A 19,138-nucleotide genomic window follows, 5' to 3' on the forward strand; every position below is an offset into this window, starting at 1 on the left:
CGACCACTCCATCCGCAGCTGCCAGTGTTGCACACGAGGTGTCCCATTATCGAAGAGCTAATGGTAAGCGTCAGCAGGCTGTGTTAGAAATGAAGTGTTTGGGCGACAACAGACACACCGCGGAAGTACTGGCCGAGTACTTGCAGCAACAAACTCAGTCATGGCTGGGCAGTGTACATCTTAAGGCAGGCAAGGTAGTCAGTGATAATGGACGGAATTTTATGGCTGCCATAGCCCTTTCACAACTGAAACACATACCTTGCCTGGCTCACACCTTGAACCTGGTGGTGCAGTGCTTCCTCAAAAATTATCCAGAGTTACCAGCCCTGCTCCTGAAGGTGCAAAGACTTTACTCGCACATCCGCCGGTCGCCCGTACACTCCAGCCGTATGCTGAACCATCAGCGATCCCTGAATCTTCCCCAGCACCGCCTAATAATCGACGTTGAAACAAGGTGGAACTCCACACTGCACATGGTTCAGAGGCTGTGCGAACAGAGGCGTGCTGTAATTAATTTGTGGGAGGATACACATACACGGGCAGGCAGTTGGATGGGAGACATGGAGTTGTCTGGTGTGCAGTGGTCGAACCTCCAAGACCTCTGTCAAGTCCTTCAGTGTTTTGAGTAATGTACACGGCTGGTAAGTTTAACGCACATTAAGGAGCTGGCGTCTGGCGCCGAGGAGGAGGGAAGCCTTGATGACAGTCAGCCATTGTCTGCTCAGGGAACTCTCCTGGACGAGGTGGCAGACGAAGAGGAGGAGGATAATGGGAAGGAATATTTATGGGAGGAGGATGCTACACAGGAGGCAATAGAAACTGGTGGCGTTGCAAGGTCAGGTACAGGGTTTTTGTGGGACATAAGTGATGTTGATTTGCAAGAAAGTGCTCCTCAACCCAGCACAAGCAGTGAATTGACACCTGGAACATTGGCCCACATGGCTGAGTATGCCTTGTGTATCCTAAAAAAGGACCCCCGCATTATCAAAATGATGACCGATGACGATTACTGGTTGGCCTGGATCCATGATATAGAGGGAAATTACAAAATATCATGCCACATGAGAACCTTGAGCAAATATTGGCTACCAAACAAGCAACTCTTGTAGACCGTTTGGTTCAGGCATTCCCAGCACACAGCGGCGGTGATGGTTCTCACACGAGCCGTAGGGGGCAACATGGCAGAGGTGTTAGAGGTGCACAAATCCGAAGTGGCGTTGGAGAGAGGGGATTGATGACCAGGTTGTGGAGTGATTTCGCAATGACCGCTGACAGGACAGGTACTGCAGCATCAATTCAAAGTGACAGGAGACAACATTTGTCCAGTATGGTTACTAACTATTTTTCATCCCTTATCGATGTTCTCCCTCAACCGTCATTCCCATTTGATTACTGGGCATCCAAAATAGACACCTGGCCTGAATTGGCAGAATATGCATTACAGGAGCTCGCTTGCCCTGCTTCTAGTGTGCTATCAGAAAGAGTATTCAGTGCTGCTGGTTCAGTACTGACCAAAAAAAGGACATGTCTGGCTACCCGAAATGTTAATGATCTAACCTTCATTAAAATGAACCAATCATGGATTTAAAATTATTTTGCCCCACCTTCTCCTGCTGACACGTAGCTTGCCAGAAAAATGTCTTGCTTTTGGCCTCCTCTTACTGACTTCTCCAATTCTGCCATTTGCAGCTGCTGAATGTCCACCATAGGCCATTTTTATACCTCACTAAATGGGCTGACTCCCCCCACAGGGCCGTGGTCACCACTTGGCGCAAGCACCCGTGCACGTGCCGTTTGCCTGGACTGGTGGGTGCGCCCACTCTTGGGCGACGGCACTGGCACAGGGTCCCTCATAGTACAATGAAGTGTCTCTGACGGTGGTGGTGCACCACCAACGTCAGACACACTGTCGTAATATGAGGGGCCCTGTGCTAGTACCGCCGCCCATGAGAGAGTGTTCCCCCCAGCTCGAACAGTGCTCTACCACTTGCAATACTTACCTCTCCCTGCTCCACCACTGTGTAGTCTGTGCTGTTAAATCCTTCAATGGCACTGCCAATACATAGTAACATAGTAACATAGTTAGTAAGGCCGAAAAAAGACATTTGTCCATCCAGTTCAGCCTATATTCCATCATAATAAATCCCCAGATCTACGTCCTTCTACAGAATCTAATTGTATGATACAATATTGTTCTGCTCCAGGAAGACATCCAGGCCTCTCTTGAACCCCTCGACTGAGTTCGCCATCACCACCTCATCAGGCAAGCAATTCCAGATTCTCACTGCCCTAACAGTAAAGAATCCTCTTCTATGTTGGTGGAAAAACCTTCTCTCCTCCAGACGCAAAGAATGCCCCCTTGTGCCCGTCACCTTCCTTGGTATAAACAGATCCTCAGCGAGATATTTGTATTGTCCCCTTATATACTTATACATGGTTATTAGATCGCCCCTCAGTCGTCTTTTTTCTAGACTAAATAATCCTAATTTCGCTAATCTATCTGGGTATTGTAGTTCTCCCATCCCCTTTATTAATTTTGTTGCCCTCCTTTGTACTCTCTCTTGTTCCATTATATCCTTCCTGAGCACCGGTGCCCAAAACTGGACACAGTACTCCATGTGCGGTCTAACTAGGGATTTGTACAGAGGCAGTATAATGCTCTCATCATGTGTATCCAGACCTCTTTTAATGCACCCCATGATCCTGTTTGCCTTGGCAGCTGCTGCCTGGCACTGGCTGCTCCAGGTTAGTTTATCATTAACTAGGATCCCCAAGTCCTTCTCCCTGTCAGATTTACCCAGTGGTTTCCCATTCAGTGTGTAATGGTGACATTGATTCCTTCTTCCCATGTGTATAACCTTACATTTATCATTGTTAAACCTCATCTGCCACCTTTCAGCCCAAGTTTCCAACTTATCCAGATCCATCTGTAGCAGAATACTATCTTCACTTGTATTAACTGCTTTACATAGTTTTGTATCATCTGCAAATATCGATATTTTACTGTGTAAAATACAAATTTGTTGAAATGATAGATGATAGTTAAAATATGCAGGGGCCCTGGCCTCCATTTTGACCAGTTAATACTTTGCGCCTACTTCCGCTGTCTGCTACTCAGCAGAGGAGCCCACCCCAGTACCTAGCTATGCCGCTTGTTTAGTCCTGTTACCAATTTTCAACTGCTTTTAGCCTACTTTTTTATTTTGGGCCTACTAACGGTGTCTGCGCCAATCATTACAGTTGTCCTCCACTGAACAAAGCAATGCCGTCCTGTTACCAATTTTGAACTGCATTTAGCCTACTTTTTTATTTTGGGCCTACAAACTGCGTCTGCGCCACTCATTACAGTTGTCCTCCACTGAACAAAGCTATGCCGCCTGTTTAGTCCTGTTACCAATTTTGAACTGCTTTTAGCCTTCTTTTGTATTTGGGCCTACTAACCGTGTCTGCGCCACTCATTACAGTTGTCCTCCACTGAACAAAGCAATGCCACCTGTTTAGTCCTGTTACCAATTTTGAACTGCATTTAGCCTACTTTTTTATTTTGGGCCTATTAACCGTGTTTGCATCACTCATTACAGTTGTCCCCCACTGAACAAAGCTATGCCGCCTGTTTAGTCCTGTTACCAATTTTGAACTGCTTTTAGCCTTCTTTTGTATTTGGGCCTACTAACTGTGTCTGCGCCACTCATTACAGTTGGCCTCCACTGAACAAAGCAATGCCGTCCTGTTACCAATTTTGAACTGCATTTAGCCTACTTTATTACTTGGGCCTATATCTGTGTTTCCTCCTCATCCTGCCCATTGCCCAGCCACTGCTAGATGAGTCTGCTGGTACATGGACCCAGACCACTACATTCCCCTTGCACTCTACACAGCCAGAATCTGACTCTGATGAAAGTCAGGTTCCCCTTCCCGCATACTATACCACCTTACACGGGGACAAAGAGGAAGGTGCAGATGAAAGTGCAGGTTCCTTCATCAGGTGGGGGACATACTCGTTGGCGACGTCACTGGCACAGGGCCCCTCATAGTACGCAAAAGTGTCTCTGGCAGTGGGAGGCGCCACCCGCCATCAAATACACCGCCGTACTATGAGGGGCCCTGTGCCAAGTGCCAACGAGTGGGCCCCTGCCCCCGCTTGCTCAGGATCACAGCACTTGCAAAGTTGAAATACTTACCTTTCCCTGCTCCACCGCCATGACGTATTCCGTGTTTCCTGGGCACACGAAAATCTTGAGCCAGCCCTACCCCCCACAACTTTAGCCAAATGACTCCCTGTTTTCAATGCCTAACTATTATTATAAAGTAAATTAAGATTGACAAGCTTCAGTAATAAGAATTGATGTTTTTGGCATTAAAATGGGCACTGTAGGTGTTTTCCTGTCCTCCACTCACTGCCGACTTTGATTCCCCATTGACTTGCATTGGGATTCCTGTTTCGGTCGGCCCCCGACCTTTCGCAATAATCGGCCGATTTCACCCGACCCAACTTTTCGCGAAACCCGACTCGATCCTAAAAAAGTAAAAGTCGCTCAACTCTATTCTGCGTCACTTGTCTTATTTACAGCCTGTTCTGTATAATATGTGACTCTTCACATTTGGTGTCTCGCTTATGTTAGAATAAAAATCAGATGAGGGCAATCCTGTAAATGTCGGCTGCACTCGGAGCAATGTTCTTCTATCAGGCCGGGCAGATCTGTATACAGCTGCGATGTGACTGAAATCAGATGGGTGTGAGCACAAAACATTGGACGCCATACGGCCCATCAGTGCGACATTTATAAAGATACAATTCTGTAATATGGAAAACTGAAATTGGTCCTGTAAGATTAATAAAAACTGGGCGAGCACAGCAATGAGAAGTGAGAACAAATCATCCTGTTGTCCTGGATGAGAATGGGAACACATTCTTTTATACACTACTGTAAGCGTCCTCCTATTCTGAGCCTGATAGAGACTGGAGGAGACGCCCAAGATGCTGCGTGCAATTATTTTTACACTTCTCCTTTAAAAGGGTATCAACCATTGATGATTCTCAAATTTTAATATTTTACTAACTTTTTTTTTTTTAAGAAAAAATTAGACAATTACCGTATACTGTTTATTTACCACCCCGATGCAGCATGCCATAACAACCTGATGCACGCTGCCAGTAATGAAGCATTGTTCAGTGTGCCCTAATTCCGCCTCTTCTCTACTGGGAATTATTGTTGGGGGGGACATGAGGAGAGCATCAAATGACGGACATGGTGGAGGTGTACCTGCTTCAAGGAGATGACATGGTTGATCTGTGCCCGTTACGTGTCTACATGAAACACGTTCCTCTGGTGCATGCAGTCCACGGGATGTTGTGCATCATATCCTAGGTACAAGCACCGCTGGATGGATAGTGAGGCAAGAACATGTGCAGACGGTGTTAGATTGGATGGCTGAGAGCGCCTCCAGTTCCGTCCACTGCTGAAAGCGCAGAGTTTTCACCTGAGGACCGTGGGCATCTTTCTTCCACCTCACCCCCTTGCAAATTGGCCAAGCAGTATCAGCCCAAAGTCATGAAGCAGTCTCTTCTGATTTTTTTAACATTTTCTTAACCTGAGCACCACCTGCATCTGAGTTCTAAGTACGAGCTGCAGTAGAGTAGACACCTTAAAAAACATGACAGATGTGAGCTTTCCTCCTGCTCCCTCTTCTCCTGCGGTTGTGATAGAAATATGTATATCATGTAGATCTCACTTGCATGTATACTCCTCTATAATCATATATACTCATATAAACGCAAATATATCTATATACATTATAATCAATGGCTTAAAATGGCTGACATAAACTGATATAAGCCAGACAGACTGTATGGGGGTTTTCCAGGCAAAAAGTGGAACAACTCCAGATGTATTAAGTGCTGATCAGATGTCTCAACTTTGTCCTAGATGCAGAAAGATGCAGACAGCTAAAATGTAGTTGCTTAATCAGCATTCATATGTGCATTAATCACAATATTCCATATATATTTAGATAACCAATAACAGAGGAGCTAGACAATATGGTAATTAACTAACCACCCCTAACCACTCCTTTCTATATGCAATTCTAAAACTATGTATGTACAATAAATTATCAGTATTGATGGAATGCTTTTCTGTCATAATGGTGTACAGTCTCATTCTTGAGCACTCAAAATACTCAGTCTTACTGGGAACGGCCGCAGCAAACACGGGATAGATTTATCCAACCCAAATTTCCATAACAAATGGCGCCTACCGCGAGGCGTGGACGAAACAAACGGGGGACCCTGCTGACTGGAGAGACGGAGGTGTTGGCCACGGCCTTGGTTCACTGGACGGAGACTGCGCAGCTCCATAAGTAAGGTAAGAAAATGTTATCATCTTACCTGAAAGTCCCTGTGCCCAGTCCGGGTCTATACCTCTTGCCGGTCAGGAGTGGTCACCACCGCATTCCCAGGTAGTGTAAAAAGTCCAAGCCCGTATCCAAAACCCTGGGATCAAGGTGTCTGCTGTGTGCCGTGTATGTGTTCCATGCTTGTGTAAGATCCGGGAGACAGTTGGGACAGTGACTGTTTTGCTTGTGGTTGCTGGGTAACAGACCGCAGGAGGTCAAATCGCTCGATAAGTTATTGCAGGATTCCTGTGCATAGGAGGAACAGTGTTATGAAAGGTAATTAAGTACCACAATGGACATAGAGGTCAGCGCACATACAGTGACCTGGCAATAACCCAAACAAGAACGAGCTCTGAGACGTGGGAACTCTGTTGACCGCAATCCCTAATCCTCTCCAACCACACTAAAGGCAGCCGTGGATTGCGCCTAACGCTGCCTATGCAACTCGGCACGGCCTGAGAAACTAGCTAGCCTGAAGATAGAAAATAAGCCTACCTTGCCTCAGAGAAATACCCCAAAGGAAAAGGCAGCCCCCACATATAATGACTGTGAGTTAAGATGAAAAGACAAACGTAGAGATGAAATAGATTTAGCAAAGTGAGGCCCAACTTTCTGAACAGAGCGAGGATAGGAAAGGTAACTTTGCGGTCAACACAAAACCCTACAAAAACCACGCAAAGGGGGCAAAAAGACCCTCTGTACCGAACTAACGGCACGGAGGTACACCCTCTGCGTCCCAGAGCTTCCAGCAAGCAGAAAAAAACAAATTGACAAGCTGGACAGAAAAAAACAGCAAACAATAGCAAAGAGGAACTTAGCTATGCAGAGCAGCAGGCCACAGGAACGATCCAGGAGGAAACAGGTCCAATACTAGAACATTGACTGGAAGCCAGGATCAAAGCACTAGGTGGAGTTAAATAGAGAAGCACCTAATGACTTCACCACATCACCTGAGGAAGGAAACTCAAAAGCCGCAGTACCACTTTCCTCCACCAACGGAAGCTCACAGAGAGAACCAGCCGAAGTACCACTTGTGACCACAGGAGGGAGCTCTGCCACAGAATTCACAACAGTACCCCCCCTTGAGGAGGGGTCACCGAACCCTCACCAGAGCTCCCAGGACGACCAGGATGAGCCATATGAAAGGCACGAACAAGATCGGGAGCATGGACATCAGAGGCAAAGACCCAGGAATTATCTTCCTGAGCATAACCCTTCCACTTAACCAGATACTGGAGTTTCCGTCTTGAAACACGAGAATCCAAAATCTTCTCCACAATATACTCCAACTCCCCCTCCACCAAAACCGGGGCAGGAGGATCAACAGATGGAAACATAGGTGCCACGTATCTCCGCAACAATGACCTATGGAATACGTTATGTATGGAAAATGAATCTGGAAGGGTCAGACGAAAAGACACAGGATTAAGAACCTCAGAAATCCTATACGGACCAATAAAACAAGGTTTAAACTTAGGAGAGGAAACCTTCATAGGAATATGACGAGAAGATAACCAAACCAAGTCCCCAACCCGAAGTCGGGGACCCACACAGCGTCTGCGATTAGCGAAACGTTGAGCCTTCTCCTGGGACAAAGTCAAATTGTCCACCACATGAGTCCAAATCTGCTGCAACCTGTCCACCACAGTATCCACACCAGGACAGTCCAAAGACTCAACCGGCCCTGAAGAGAAACGAGGATGGAACCCAGAGTTGCAGAAAAACGGTGAAACCAAGGTAGCCGAGCTGGCCCGATTATTAAGGGCGAACTCAGCCAAAGGCAAAAAGGACACCCAGTCATCCTGATCAGCAGAAACAAAGCATCTCAGATATGTTTCCAAGGTCTGATTGGTTCATTCGGTCTGGCCATTAGTCTGAGGATGTTAAGCCGAGGAAAAAGACAAGTCAATGCCCATCCTACCACAAAAGGCTCGCCAAAACCTCGAAACAAACTGGGAACCTCTGTCAGAAACGATATTCTCCGGAATGCCATGCAAACGAACCACATGCTTGGAAAAACAATGGCACCAAATCAGAGGAGGAAGGCAATTTAGACAAGGGTACCAAATGGACCATCTTAGAGAAGCGATCACAGACCACCCAAATGACTGACATCTTTTGAGAGACGGGAAGATCTGAAATAAAATCCATAGAGATATGTGTCCAAGGCCTCTTCGGGACCGGCAAGGGCAAAAGCAACCCACTGGCACGAGAACAGCAGGGCTTAGCCCGAGCACAAATCCCACAGGACTGCACAAAAGTACGCACATCCCGCGACAGAGATGGCCACCAAAAGGATCTAGCCACCAACTCTCTGGTACCAAAGATTCCAGGATGACCAGCCAACACCGAACAATGAACCTCAGAGATAACTTTATTCGTCCACCTATCAGGGACAAACAGTTTCTCCGCTGGGCAACGATCAGGTTTATTAGCCTGAAATTTTTGCAGCACCCGCCGCAAATCAGGGGAGATGGCAGACACAATTACTCCCTCTTTGAGGATACCCGCCGGCTCAGATACACCCGGAGAGTCGGGCACAAAACTCCTAGACAGAGCATCCGCCTTCACATTTTTAGAGCCCGGAAGGTATGAAATCACAAAGTCAAAACGGGCAAAAAACAACGACCAACGAGCTTGTCTAGGATTCAACCGCTTGGCGGACTCGAGATAAGTCAAGTTCTTATGATCAGTCAAGACCACCACGCGATGCTTAGCTCCTTCAAGCCAATGACGCCACTCCTCGAATGCCCACTTCATGGCCAGCAACTCTCGATTGCCCACATCATAATTACGCTCAGCAGGCGAAAACTTCCTGGAAAAGAAGGCGCATGGTTTCATCACCGAGCAATCAGAACTTCTCTGCGACAAAACAGCCCCTGCTCCAATCTCAGAAGCATCAACCTCGACCTGGAACGGAAGCGAAACATCTGGTTGACACAACACAGGGGCAGAAGAAAAACGACGCTTCAACTCTTGAAAAGCTTCCACCGCAGCAGAAGACCAATTGACCAAATCAGCACCTTTCTTGGTCAAATCGGTCAATGGTTTAGCAATACTAGAAAAATTGCAGATGAAGCGACGATAAAAATTAGCAAAGCCCAGGAACTTTCGCAGACTTTTCAGAGATGTCGGCTGAGTCCAATTATGGATGGCTTCGACCTTAACAGGATCCATCTCGATAGTAGAAGGGGAAAAGATGAACCCCAAAAATGAAACCTTCTGAACACCAAAGAGACACTTTGATCCCTTCACAAACAAAGAATTAGCACGCAGGACCTGAAACACCGTTCTGACCTGCTTCACATGAGACTCCCAATCATCCGAGAAGATCAAAATGTCATCTAAGTACACAATCAGGAATTTATCCAGGTACTCTCGGAAGATGTCATGCATAAAGGACTGAAACACTGATGGAGCATTGGCAAGTCCGAATGGCATTACTAGATACTCAAAATGGCCCTCGGGCGTATTAAATGCAGTTTTCCACTCATCGCCTCGCTTAATACGCACAAGATTATACGCACCACGAAGATCTATCTTGGTGAACCAACTAGCCCCCTTAATCCGAGCAAACAAATCAGATAACAATGGCAAGGGGTACTGAAATTTAACCGTGATCTTATTTAGAAGGCGGTAATCTATACAAGGTCTCAGTGAACCATCCTTCTTGGCTACAAAAAAGAACACTGCTCCCAATGGCGACGATGACAGGCGAATATGCCCCTTCTCCAAAGACTCCTTCACATAACTCCGCATAGCGGCGTGCTCAGGCACAGATAAATTAAACAGTCGACCTTTTGGGAATTTACTACCAGGAATCAAATCGATAGCACAATCACAATCCCTATGCGGAGGTAGGGTATCGGACTTGGGCTCATCAAATAAATCCCGGTAATCAGACAAGAACTCAGGAACCTCAGAAGGGATGGATGACGAAATAGTCAGAAATGGGACATCACCATGTACCCCCTGACAACCCCAGCTGGACACAGACATGGATTTCCAATCTAAAACTGGATTATGGACTTGTAGCCATGGCAACCCCAACACGACCACATCATGCAGATTATGCAACACCAGAAAGCGAATAACCTCCTGATGTGCAGGAGCCATGCACATGGTCAGCTGGGTCCAGTACTGAGGCTTATTCTTGGCCAAAGGCGTAGCATCAATTCCTCTCAATGGAATAGGACACTGCAAGGACTCCAAGAAAAACCCACAACGCCTAGCATACTCCAAGTCCATCAAATTCAGAGCAGCGCCTGAGTCCACAAATGCCATGACAGAATACGATGACAAAGAGCAGATCAAGGTAACGGACAGAAGAAATTTTGACTGTACCGTACCAATGGTGGCAGACCTAGCGAACCGCTTAGTGCGCTTAGGACAATCAGAGATAGCATGAGTGGAATCACCACAGTAGAAACACAGCCCATTCAGACGTCTGTGTTCTTGCCGTTTAACTCTGGTCAAAGTCCTATCGCACTGCATAGGCTCAGGTTTAAGCTCAGGTAATACCGCCAAATGGTGCACAGATTTACGCTCGCGCAAGCGTCGACCAATCTGAATGGCCAAAGACATAGACTCATTCAGACCAGCAGGCATAGGAAATCCCACCATGACATCTTTAAGGGCTTCAGAGAGACCTTTTCTGAAAATAGCTGCGAGCGCACCTTCATTCCACTGAGTGAGTACTGACCACTTTCTAAATTTCTGACAATATACCTCTATTTCATCCTGACCCTGACACAGAGGCAGCAAATTCTTCTCTGCCTGATCCACAGAATTAGGCTCATCGTAAAGCAATCCAAGCGCCAGGAAAAATGCATCGATATTACTTAATGCAAAATCCCCTGGCGCAAGGGAAAATGCCCAGTCCTGAGGATCGCCACGCAAAAAAGAAATAACGATCCTAACTTGTTGAACTGGGTCACCAGAGGAGCGAGGTTTCAAAGCCAGAAATAGTTTACAATTATTTTTGAAACTCAGAAATTTAGTTCTATCTCCAAAAAACAAATCAGGAATAGGGATTCTCGGTTCTAACATAGAATTCTGAACCACAAAGTCTTGAATAATAATAATAATAATAATCTTTATTTTTATATAGCGCTAACATATTCCGCAGCGCTTTACAGTTTTGCACACATTATCATCACTGTCCCCGATGGGGCTCACAATCTAGAATCCCTATCAGTATGTCTTTGGAATGTGGGAGGAAACCGGAGTGCCCGGAGGAAACCCACGCAAACACGGAGAGAACATACAAACTCTTTGCAGATGTTGTCCTTGGAGGGATTTGAATACTTTGCACTCTTGCCGTGAGCTGATCCACACATGAAGACAGACCTTTAATGTCCATCACTACACCTGTGTCCTGAACCACCCAAATGTCTAGGGGAAAAAAAAGGCAAAACACAGTGCAAAGAAAAAAAAATGGTCTCAGAACTTCTTTTTTCCCTCTATTGAGAATCATTAGTACTTTGGCTTCCAGTACTGTTATGAAAGGTAATTCATAGTAACATAGTAACATAGTTAGTAAGGCCGAAAAAAGACATTTGTCCATCCAGTTCAGCCTATATTCCATCATAATAAATACCCAGATCTACGTCCTTCTACAGAACCTAATAATTGTATGATACAATATTGTTCTGCTCCAGGAAGACATCCAGGCCTCTCTTGAACCCCTCGACTGAGTTCGCCATCACCACCTCCTCAGGCAAGCAATTCCAGATTCTCACTGCCCTAACAGTAAAGAATCCTCTTCTATGTTGGTGGAAAAACCTTCTCTCCTCCAGACGCAAAGAATGCCCCCTTGTGCCCGTCACCTTCCTTGGTATAAACAGATCCCCAGCGAGATATTTATATTGTCCCCTTATATACTTATACATGGTTATTAGATCGCCCCTCAGTCGTCTTTTTTCTAGACTAAATAATCCTAATTTCGCTAATCTATCTGGGTATTGTAGTTCTCCCATCCCCTTTATTAATTTTGTTGCCCTCCTTTGTACTCTCTCTAGTTCCATTATATCCTTCCTGAGCACCGGTGCCCAAAACTGGACACAGTACTCCATGTGCGGTCTAACTAGGGATTTGTACAGAGGCAGTATAATGCTCTCATCATGTGTATCCAGACCTCTTTTAATGCACCCCATGATCCTGTTTGCCTTGGCAGCTGCTGCCTGGCACTGGCTGCTCCAGGTAAGTTTATCATTAACTAGGATCCCCAAGTCCTTCTCCCTGTCAGATTTACCCAGTGGTTTCCCGTTCAGTGTGTAATGGTGATATTGATTCCCTCTTCCCATGTGTATAACCTTACATTTATCATTGTTAAACCTCATCTGCCACCTTTCAGCCCAAGTTTCCAACTTATCCAGATCCATCTGTAGCAGAATACTATCTTCTCTTGTATTAACTGCTTTACATAGTTTTGTATCATCTGCAAATATCGATATTTTACTGTGTAAACCTTCTACCAGATCATTAATGAATATGTTGAAGAGAACAGGTCCCAATACTGACCCCTGCGGTACCCCACTGGTCACAGCGACCCAGTTAGAGACTATACCATTTATAACCACCCTCTGCTTTCTATCACTAAGCCAGTTACTAACCCATTTACACACATTTTCCCCCAGACCAAGCATTCTCATTTTGTGTACCAAGCTCTTGTGCGGCACGGTATCAAACGCTTTGGAAAAATCGAGATATACCACGTCCAATGACTCACCGTGGTCCAGCCTATAGCTTACCTCTTCATAAAAACTGATTAGATTGGTTTGACAGGAGCGATTTCTCATAAACCCATGCTGATATGGAGTTAAACAGTTATTCTCATTGAGATAATCCAGAATAACATCCCTCAGAAACCCTTCAAATATTTTACCAACAATAGAGGTTAGACTTACTGGCCTATAATTTCCAGGTTCACTTTTAGAGCCCTTTTTGAATATTGGCACCACATTTGCTATGCGCCAGTCCTGCGGAACAGACCCTGTCGCTATAGAGTCACTAATTCAGTACCACAATGGACATAGAGGTCAGCGCACATACAGTGACCTGGCAATAACCCAAAAAACAAGAACGAGCTCTGAGACGTGGGAACTCTGTTGACCGCAATCCCTAATCCTCTCCAACCACACTAAAGGCAGCCGTGGATTGCGCCTAACGCTGCCTATGCAACTCGGCACGGCCTGAGAAACTAGCTAGCCTGAAGATAGAAAATAAGCCTACCTTGCCTCAGAGAAATACCCCAAAGGAAAAGGCAGCCCCCACATATAATGACTGTGAGTTAAGATGAAAAGACAAACGTAGAGATGAAATAGATTTAGCAAAGTGAGGCCCAACTTTCTGAACAGAGCGATGATAGGAAAGGTAACTTTGCGGTCAACACAAAACCCTACAAAAACCACGCAAAGGGGGCAAAAAGACCCTCCGTACCGAACTAACGGCACGGAGGTACACCCTCTGCGTCCCAGAGCTTCCAGCAAGCAGAAAAAAACAAATTGACAAGCTGGACAGAAAAAAACAGCAAACAATAGCAAAGAGGAACTTAGCTATGCAAAGCAGTAGGCCACAGGAACGATCCAGGAGGAAACAGGTCCAATACTAAAACATTGACTGGAAGCCAGGATCAAAGCACTAGGTGAAGTTAAATAGAGAAGCACCTAACGACTTCACCACATCACCTGAGGAAGGAAACTCAGAAGCCGCAGTACCACTTTCCTCCACCAACGGAAGCTCACAGAGAGAACCAGCCGAAGTACCACTTGTGACCACAGGAGGGAGCTCTGCCACAGAATTCACAACAGAACAGGTAGTTCCGGGGCAGGTGGTCCCAGGCTCCAGGCACGGGTAGTGATAACTTAGAGGGCTACTGCAGATTCCCGTAGTGTCGGCAATCCAGTCAGGATGACAGGACCGGGGTGGTAGGTTTCCCGCTTGTTGTGTTTCTCACTCAGGCGGCCCAGGCACAGGTGTGCCCAGTGCGATTGGCAGTAGTCTGTTCCCAGAGCAACTTGCACGTGTCACAAAATAATAAAAGGGCATCGGTTTCTCCCGGATGTCTGTATCTGTTTCTGTTTGTGTCACGTATTGCTGCTTTAAGTGCATACAATTAGAAAGGAAAATTTTTTTTTCTCTTTTTCTGAACTTCCCTTTCTGCCGCTGGCAAAGATATATCCATTGTAAATCACACTGTCACATTCGTTTTAATCCTTTTTTTGCTAAGTTTCCTGTTCCTGCAGTGCTGGCTATGGTGTAGCTATTTGTAAAGAAGTGGAACTAAATAGTATCTATCATTTTTGCTGTGACATACATGTTTTTCAGATATGTGATATTAGTCACATTGGATACAGCAGCATATGAAGAGGGGAAGTGTGTCTCTGACTGCATTTGACCGCAGAGAGTTTAGGGGGAAAAAAAAAGAGAGAGAGAAGCCGTTTTAACTTTTTATTCTTTTGAAGGTTTTTTCCTCTTTCCTTCAGTTTTTTTTACATTTTAAAGTTTTTTAAAGTTTTTTAATATCTATATACACTATAATCATTTGGTTAAAATGGCTGACATAAACTGATATAAGCCAGAGACACTGTTCAGTGATTTCCACCCAAAAAAGCAGAACAATGCCAGATGTATTAAGTGATGATCAGATGTCTCAACTTTGTCCTAGATGCAGAAAGATGCAGACAACTACACTTTAGTTGCTTAATCAGCATTGTAAGACTCATGCTGGTGTGGTAGTTGGAGGCAGGTATATCTCGCCCAGGTGTTTGTCCTATGTGAATTAGGCCACTCAGTATCTTCAGGATGCTAATGGGTTAATAAGTGCAGGAATAAAAGATGACCAGCTGGGGGTTTCCAGTGTCAGCCTGGGGCACACAGATTGCCTGTCTGTGTGAGACAAACGTGAGTGAGAGCTGTGCTCAAGAAGTGTCTGATGTTAGCTGGGTGGGAGAAGCCCCCCAGTTGTTGAGTTAGTAACATGTTGGTTTAGTTAGCGCCGGACAGGCTAGGATTTATTTTTATGTTTTGTTTTTCCTATGTTGCTTTCACGTTAATAAATCTGACCTGAGGTCAGTCTGCTCAGAAAACCTGCTGTACGCCTCAGTTCAATGCACAAACCACGTGACCTTTGACCCCAGCAAAGGCGATCCCGGAGTGTTTTGTCACAGCATTCATATGTGCATTAATCACAATATTCCATATATATTTAGATAACCAATAACAGAGGAGCTAGACAATATGGTAATTAACTAACCACCCCTAACCACTCCTTTCTATATGCAATTTTAAAACTATGTATGTACAATAAAGGGTCAGTATTGATGGAATGTTATTGTCACAATTTTGTGCAGTCTCATTCTTGAGCGCTCAAAATACTCAGTCTTATTGGGAACGGGCGCAGCACACAAGGGATAGATTTATCCAACCCAAATTTCCATAACGAATGATGCTTTACGGCCGGCCGGCGCTGACACAGTGCAGGGAAGCTGACGCGGTGGGACATGACAGACACCGGAATGTAAGTATGTACTGTTTGTTTTTTTCTACTTTTACAATGGTAACCAGGGTAAACATCGGGTTACTAAGCGCGGCCCTGCGCTTAGTAACCCGATATTTACCCTGGTTACCCGGGGACCTCGGCATCGTTGGTCGCTGGAGAGCTGTCTGTGTGACAGCTCTCCAGCGAGCACACAGCGACGCTGCAGCGATCGGCATCGTTGTCTATATCACTGCAGCTTCGCTAAATGTGACGGTACCTTTACATTCTATGGGATAATGGGGAAGAGACAGAAGGTCGGGGGTGCAGCAGCTCTGGTGGTGGTGAGGCGGCAGAATGGTTATTGCAGGCTGTAGGCTTTCCTGAAGAGATGGGTTTTCAGGTTCCGTCTGAAGGATCCGAGGGTGGTGGATAATTGGACGTGTTGAGGCGTGGAATTCCAGAGGATTGGGGAGAAATCTTGAAGTCGGTTGTGTGAGGAATGAATAAGTGTGGAGGAGAGTAGAAGGTCTTGGGAGGATCGGAGATTACGTGAGGGAAGATATTGGGAGATTAGTTCAGAGATATAGGGAGGGGAGAAGTTGTGGATGGCTTTGTAGATCAGTGTTAGTATTTTAAACTGGATTCGTTGGGGAATTGGGAGCCAGTGGAGGGATTTGCAGAGGGGAGAAACGGGAGTAGTGAAGAGAGGTGGATTAGCCGGGCAGCAGAGTTGAGGACAGACTGGAGTGGTGCAAGAGAGTTAGAGGGGAGGCCACGGAGGAGGATGTTGCAGTAGTCGAGGCGGGAGATGATGAGGGCATGCACAAGCGTTTTAGTAGATTGAGGGCAGAGGAAGGGACAGATTCTGGCAATATGTTTGAGTTGGAGGCGACAGGAGGTGGCAAGAGTTTAGACGTGCGGTTTGAAGAACAGGGCAGTGTCGAGAGTTACCGCGAGGCAGCGGATTTCAGGTGCGGGAGAGAGCGTGATGCCGTTTACCATAGTAGATAAATCAGGTAGGAGGAATATGCGAGATGGAGGAAAGATGAGTTAGGTATTGTCTACATTGAGTTTTAGGAAACGAGAGGTGAAGAAGGAGGATATAGCTGATAGACACTTCGGGATTCTGGACAGCAGAGAGGCGACATCTGGGTGAGAGAGGTAGATCTGAGAGTCATCAGCAAAAAGGTGGTACTGGAAGCCATGGGACTTTATGAGTTGTCCTAGGCCAAGGGTATAGATGGAAAAAAGTAGGGGCCCCAGGACAGAGCCTTGATGGACTTCAACAGAGAGAGGGCAGGATGAGCCAATACAGTCTGCTGTGCCTGCGCATCGACCGCAGAGTTGCCCAGATCATACCCCTACTGATTACTGGGTGGCCACCCTGCTAGATCCCTGCTGCAAAGACAAAGTACCATTATTAATTCCGTCACTGGAGCGGGATGGCAAAATGTGTGAATACAAGCACATGCTGGTAGGGGCACTACTGATGGAATTCCCACCTGACAGAAGAAACACAAGGCAGAGGAGGAGGAAGTCACCAAAGCAGCTGGGGACCACCTCAGAAAGGAAGGGTTAGCATGGCTAAAATGTGAAAAAAAAATTCATCAGCACGCCACAACATCCAGCACCACCATCTGATACGGTCTATAGAACCAGGTGCCAGCATTATAACAACATGGTGGAAGAGTACATGTCCGTGTCCACACGTCTGCATGTAGGGTTGAGCGAAACGGGTCGGCCATTTTCGGAAGTCGCCGACTTTTGGCAAAGTCGGGTTTCATGAAACCCGACCCGACCCCTGTGTGGGGTCGGCCATGAGGTCGGCGATCTTCTGAATCTGGTATCGGAATTCCGATACCAAGTTCCGATATGTTTGCAATATCGGAAATCGGTATCGGAATCCATATTTAAAAGTAAAATAAAGAATTAAAATAAAAAATATTGCTATACTCACCCTCTGACGCACTCTGGTATTAACCGGCAGTTTTCCTTCCTTAGAATCAGCGCGTGAATGACCTTAGATGACGTCGCGGCTTGTGATTGGTCGCGCGACCGCCCATGTGACCGCTCACGTGACCAATCACAAGCCGCGACGTCACCGAAGGTCCTTCAAGAACTGATTCTTAGGAAGGAAGGCTGCCGGAAAGAAGCAGGGCGCGTCCGAGGGTGAGTATATACCTAATAGAAGGACCTTCGGTGACATCGCGGCTTGTGATTGGTCACGTGAGCGGTCACATGGGCGGTCGCGCGACCAATCACAAGCCGCGACGTCACCAAAGGTCTTTCACGCGCTGATTCTAAGGAAGGAAGGCTGCCGGTTAGTACCAGGGCGCGTCAGAGGGTGAATATAGCAATATTTTTTATTTTAATTCTTTATTTTACACTTAAATATGGATCCCAGGGCCCGCTCCTTCAGACCCTGGGAACCATTGGAAACCCAATGCACTGCACTGGGTTTCGTGTTTCGGCCGACCCCGACCCCGACCCCGACTTTTTTATTGGATCGGCCGATTTCACTCGACCCGACTTTTGAAAAAGTTGGGTTTCATGAAACCCGACCCGATCCTATAAAAGTAAAAGTCGCTCAACCCTATCTGCATGTACTAAGTGATGGCTCTGCCCATTTAACTTCTTGGTTTCAAAACTGGACACATGGCCTAGGCTTGTACTTTTTGACTCGGAAATGCTGGCATGCCCCATGGCAAGTGTAATGTTGGAACATGTGTTTATCACCGCAGGAGATATAATCACACATAGGCGCATCCACCTGGCCAAAGCCAACGTGGGCACTCTCACATTCATTAAAAGAAACCAGGAGTGGAGTCCACAGGACTTGTCTGTACCTTTGGCTGCCCAGACAAATGTACCATCTGCACCCAGACATTGTTATATTTTATTTGCCATTTGTTTTATTTTGGGGCCTCACCAAAAAGGAAGATAAATAAAATCCACAAAAATAAAGTTGGATACCATCAGCCTTGCCTTTTCCACCTACAGCGCAATGTCCACCTACACCACTTCCTCCTCCACTAGGACATCCGACTACTGCATCTACATTGTTCTTTTTTATTTTATACTATGTTCTTTTAAGTGCTGTCCATAAGTTAATTAAAATAACCCACAAAACCTGTTGGATACCTCATTCCCTGCCTCTTCCACCTTCATCACCGCATCCGCCTCAAGCTCATCCACCTACTACACCTCCTCCTACATTTGGACCTATGCCTCTTTTTTTCAGGATTATTATTATTACATTTT

General features: G+C 46.0%; 1 protein-coding gene across 1 annotated transcript in view; it reads left to right on the plus strand.

Moving 5' to 3' along the window:
• Window positions 1–16,750: 16,750 nt before the first annotated feature.
• Window positions 16,751–19,138, plus strand: part of LOC138666360 (gastrula zinc finger protein XlCGF57.1-like) — a 61,298-nt gene continuing 58,910 nt past the window's right edge. Inside the window, exon 1 of the mRNA XM_069754587.1 lies at window positions 16,751–16,880. Within this exon, the coding sequence (XP_069610688.1) occupies window positions 16,751–16,880 (130 nt within the window). The remainder of the gene's footprint in view (window positions 16,881–19,138) is intronic.

Source organism: Ranitomeya imitator, chromosome 2, assembly GCF_032444005.1.
Source record: "Ranitomeya imitator isolate aRanImi1 chromosome 2, aRanImi1.pri, whole genome shotgun sequence".
NCBI lineage: Eukaryota > Metazoa > Chordata > Amphibia > Anura > Dendrobatidae > Ranitomeya > Ranitomeya imitator.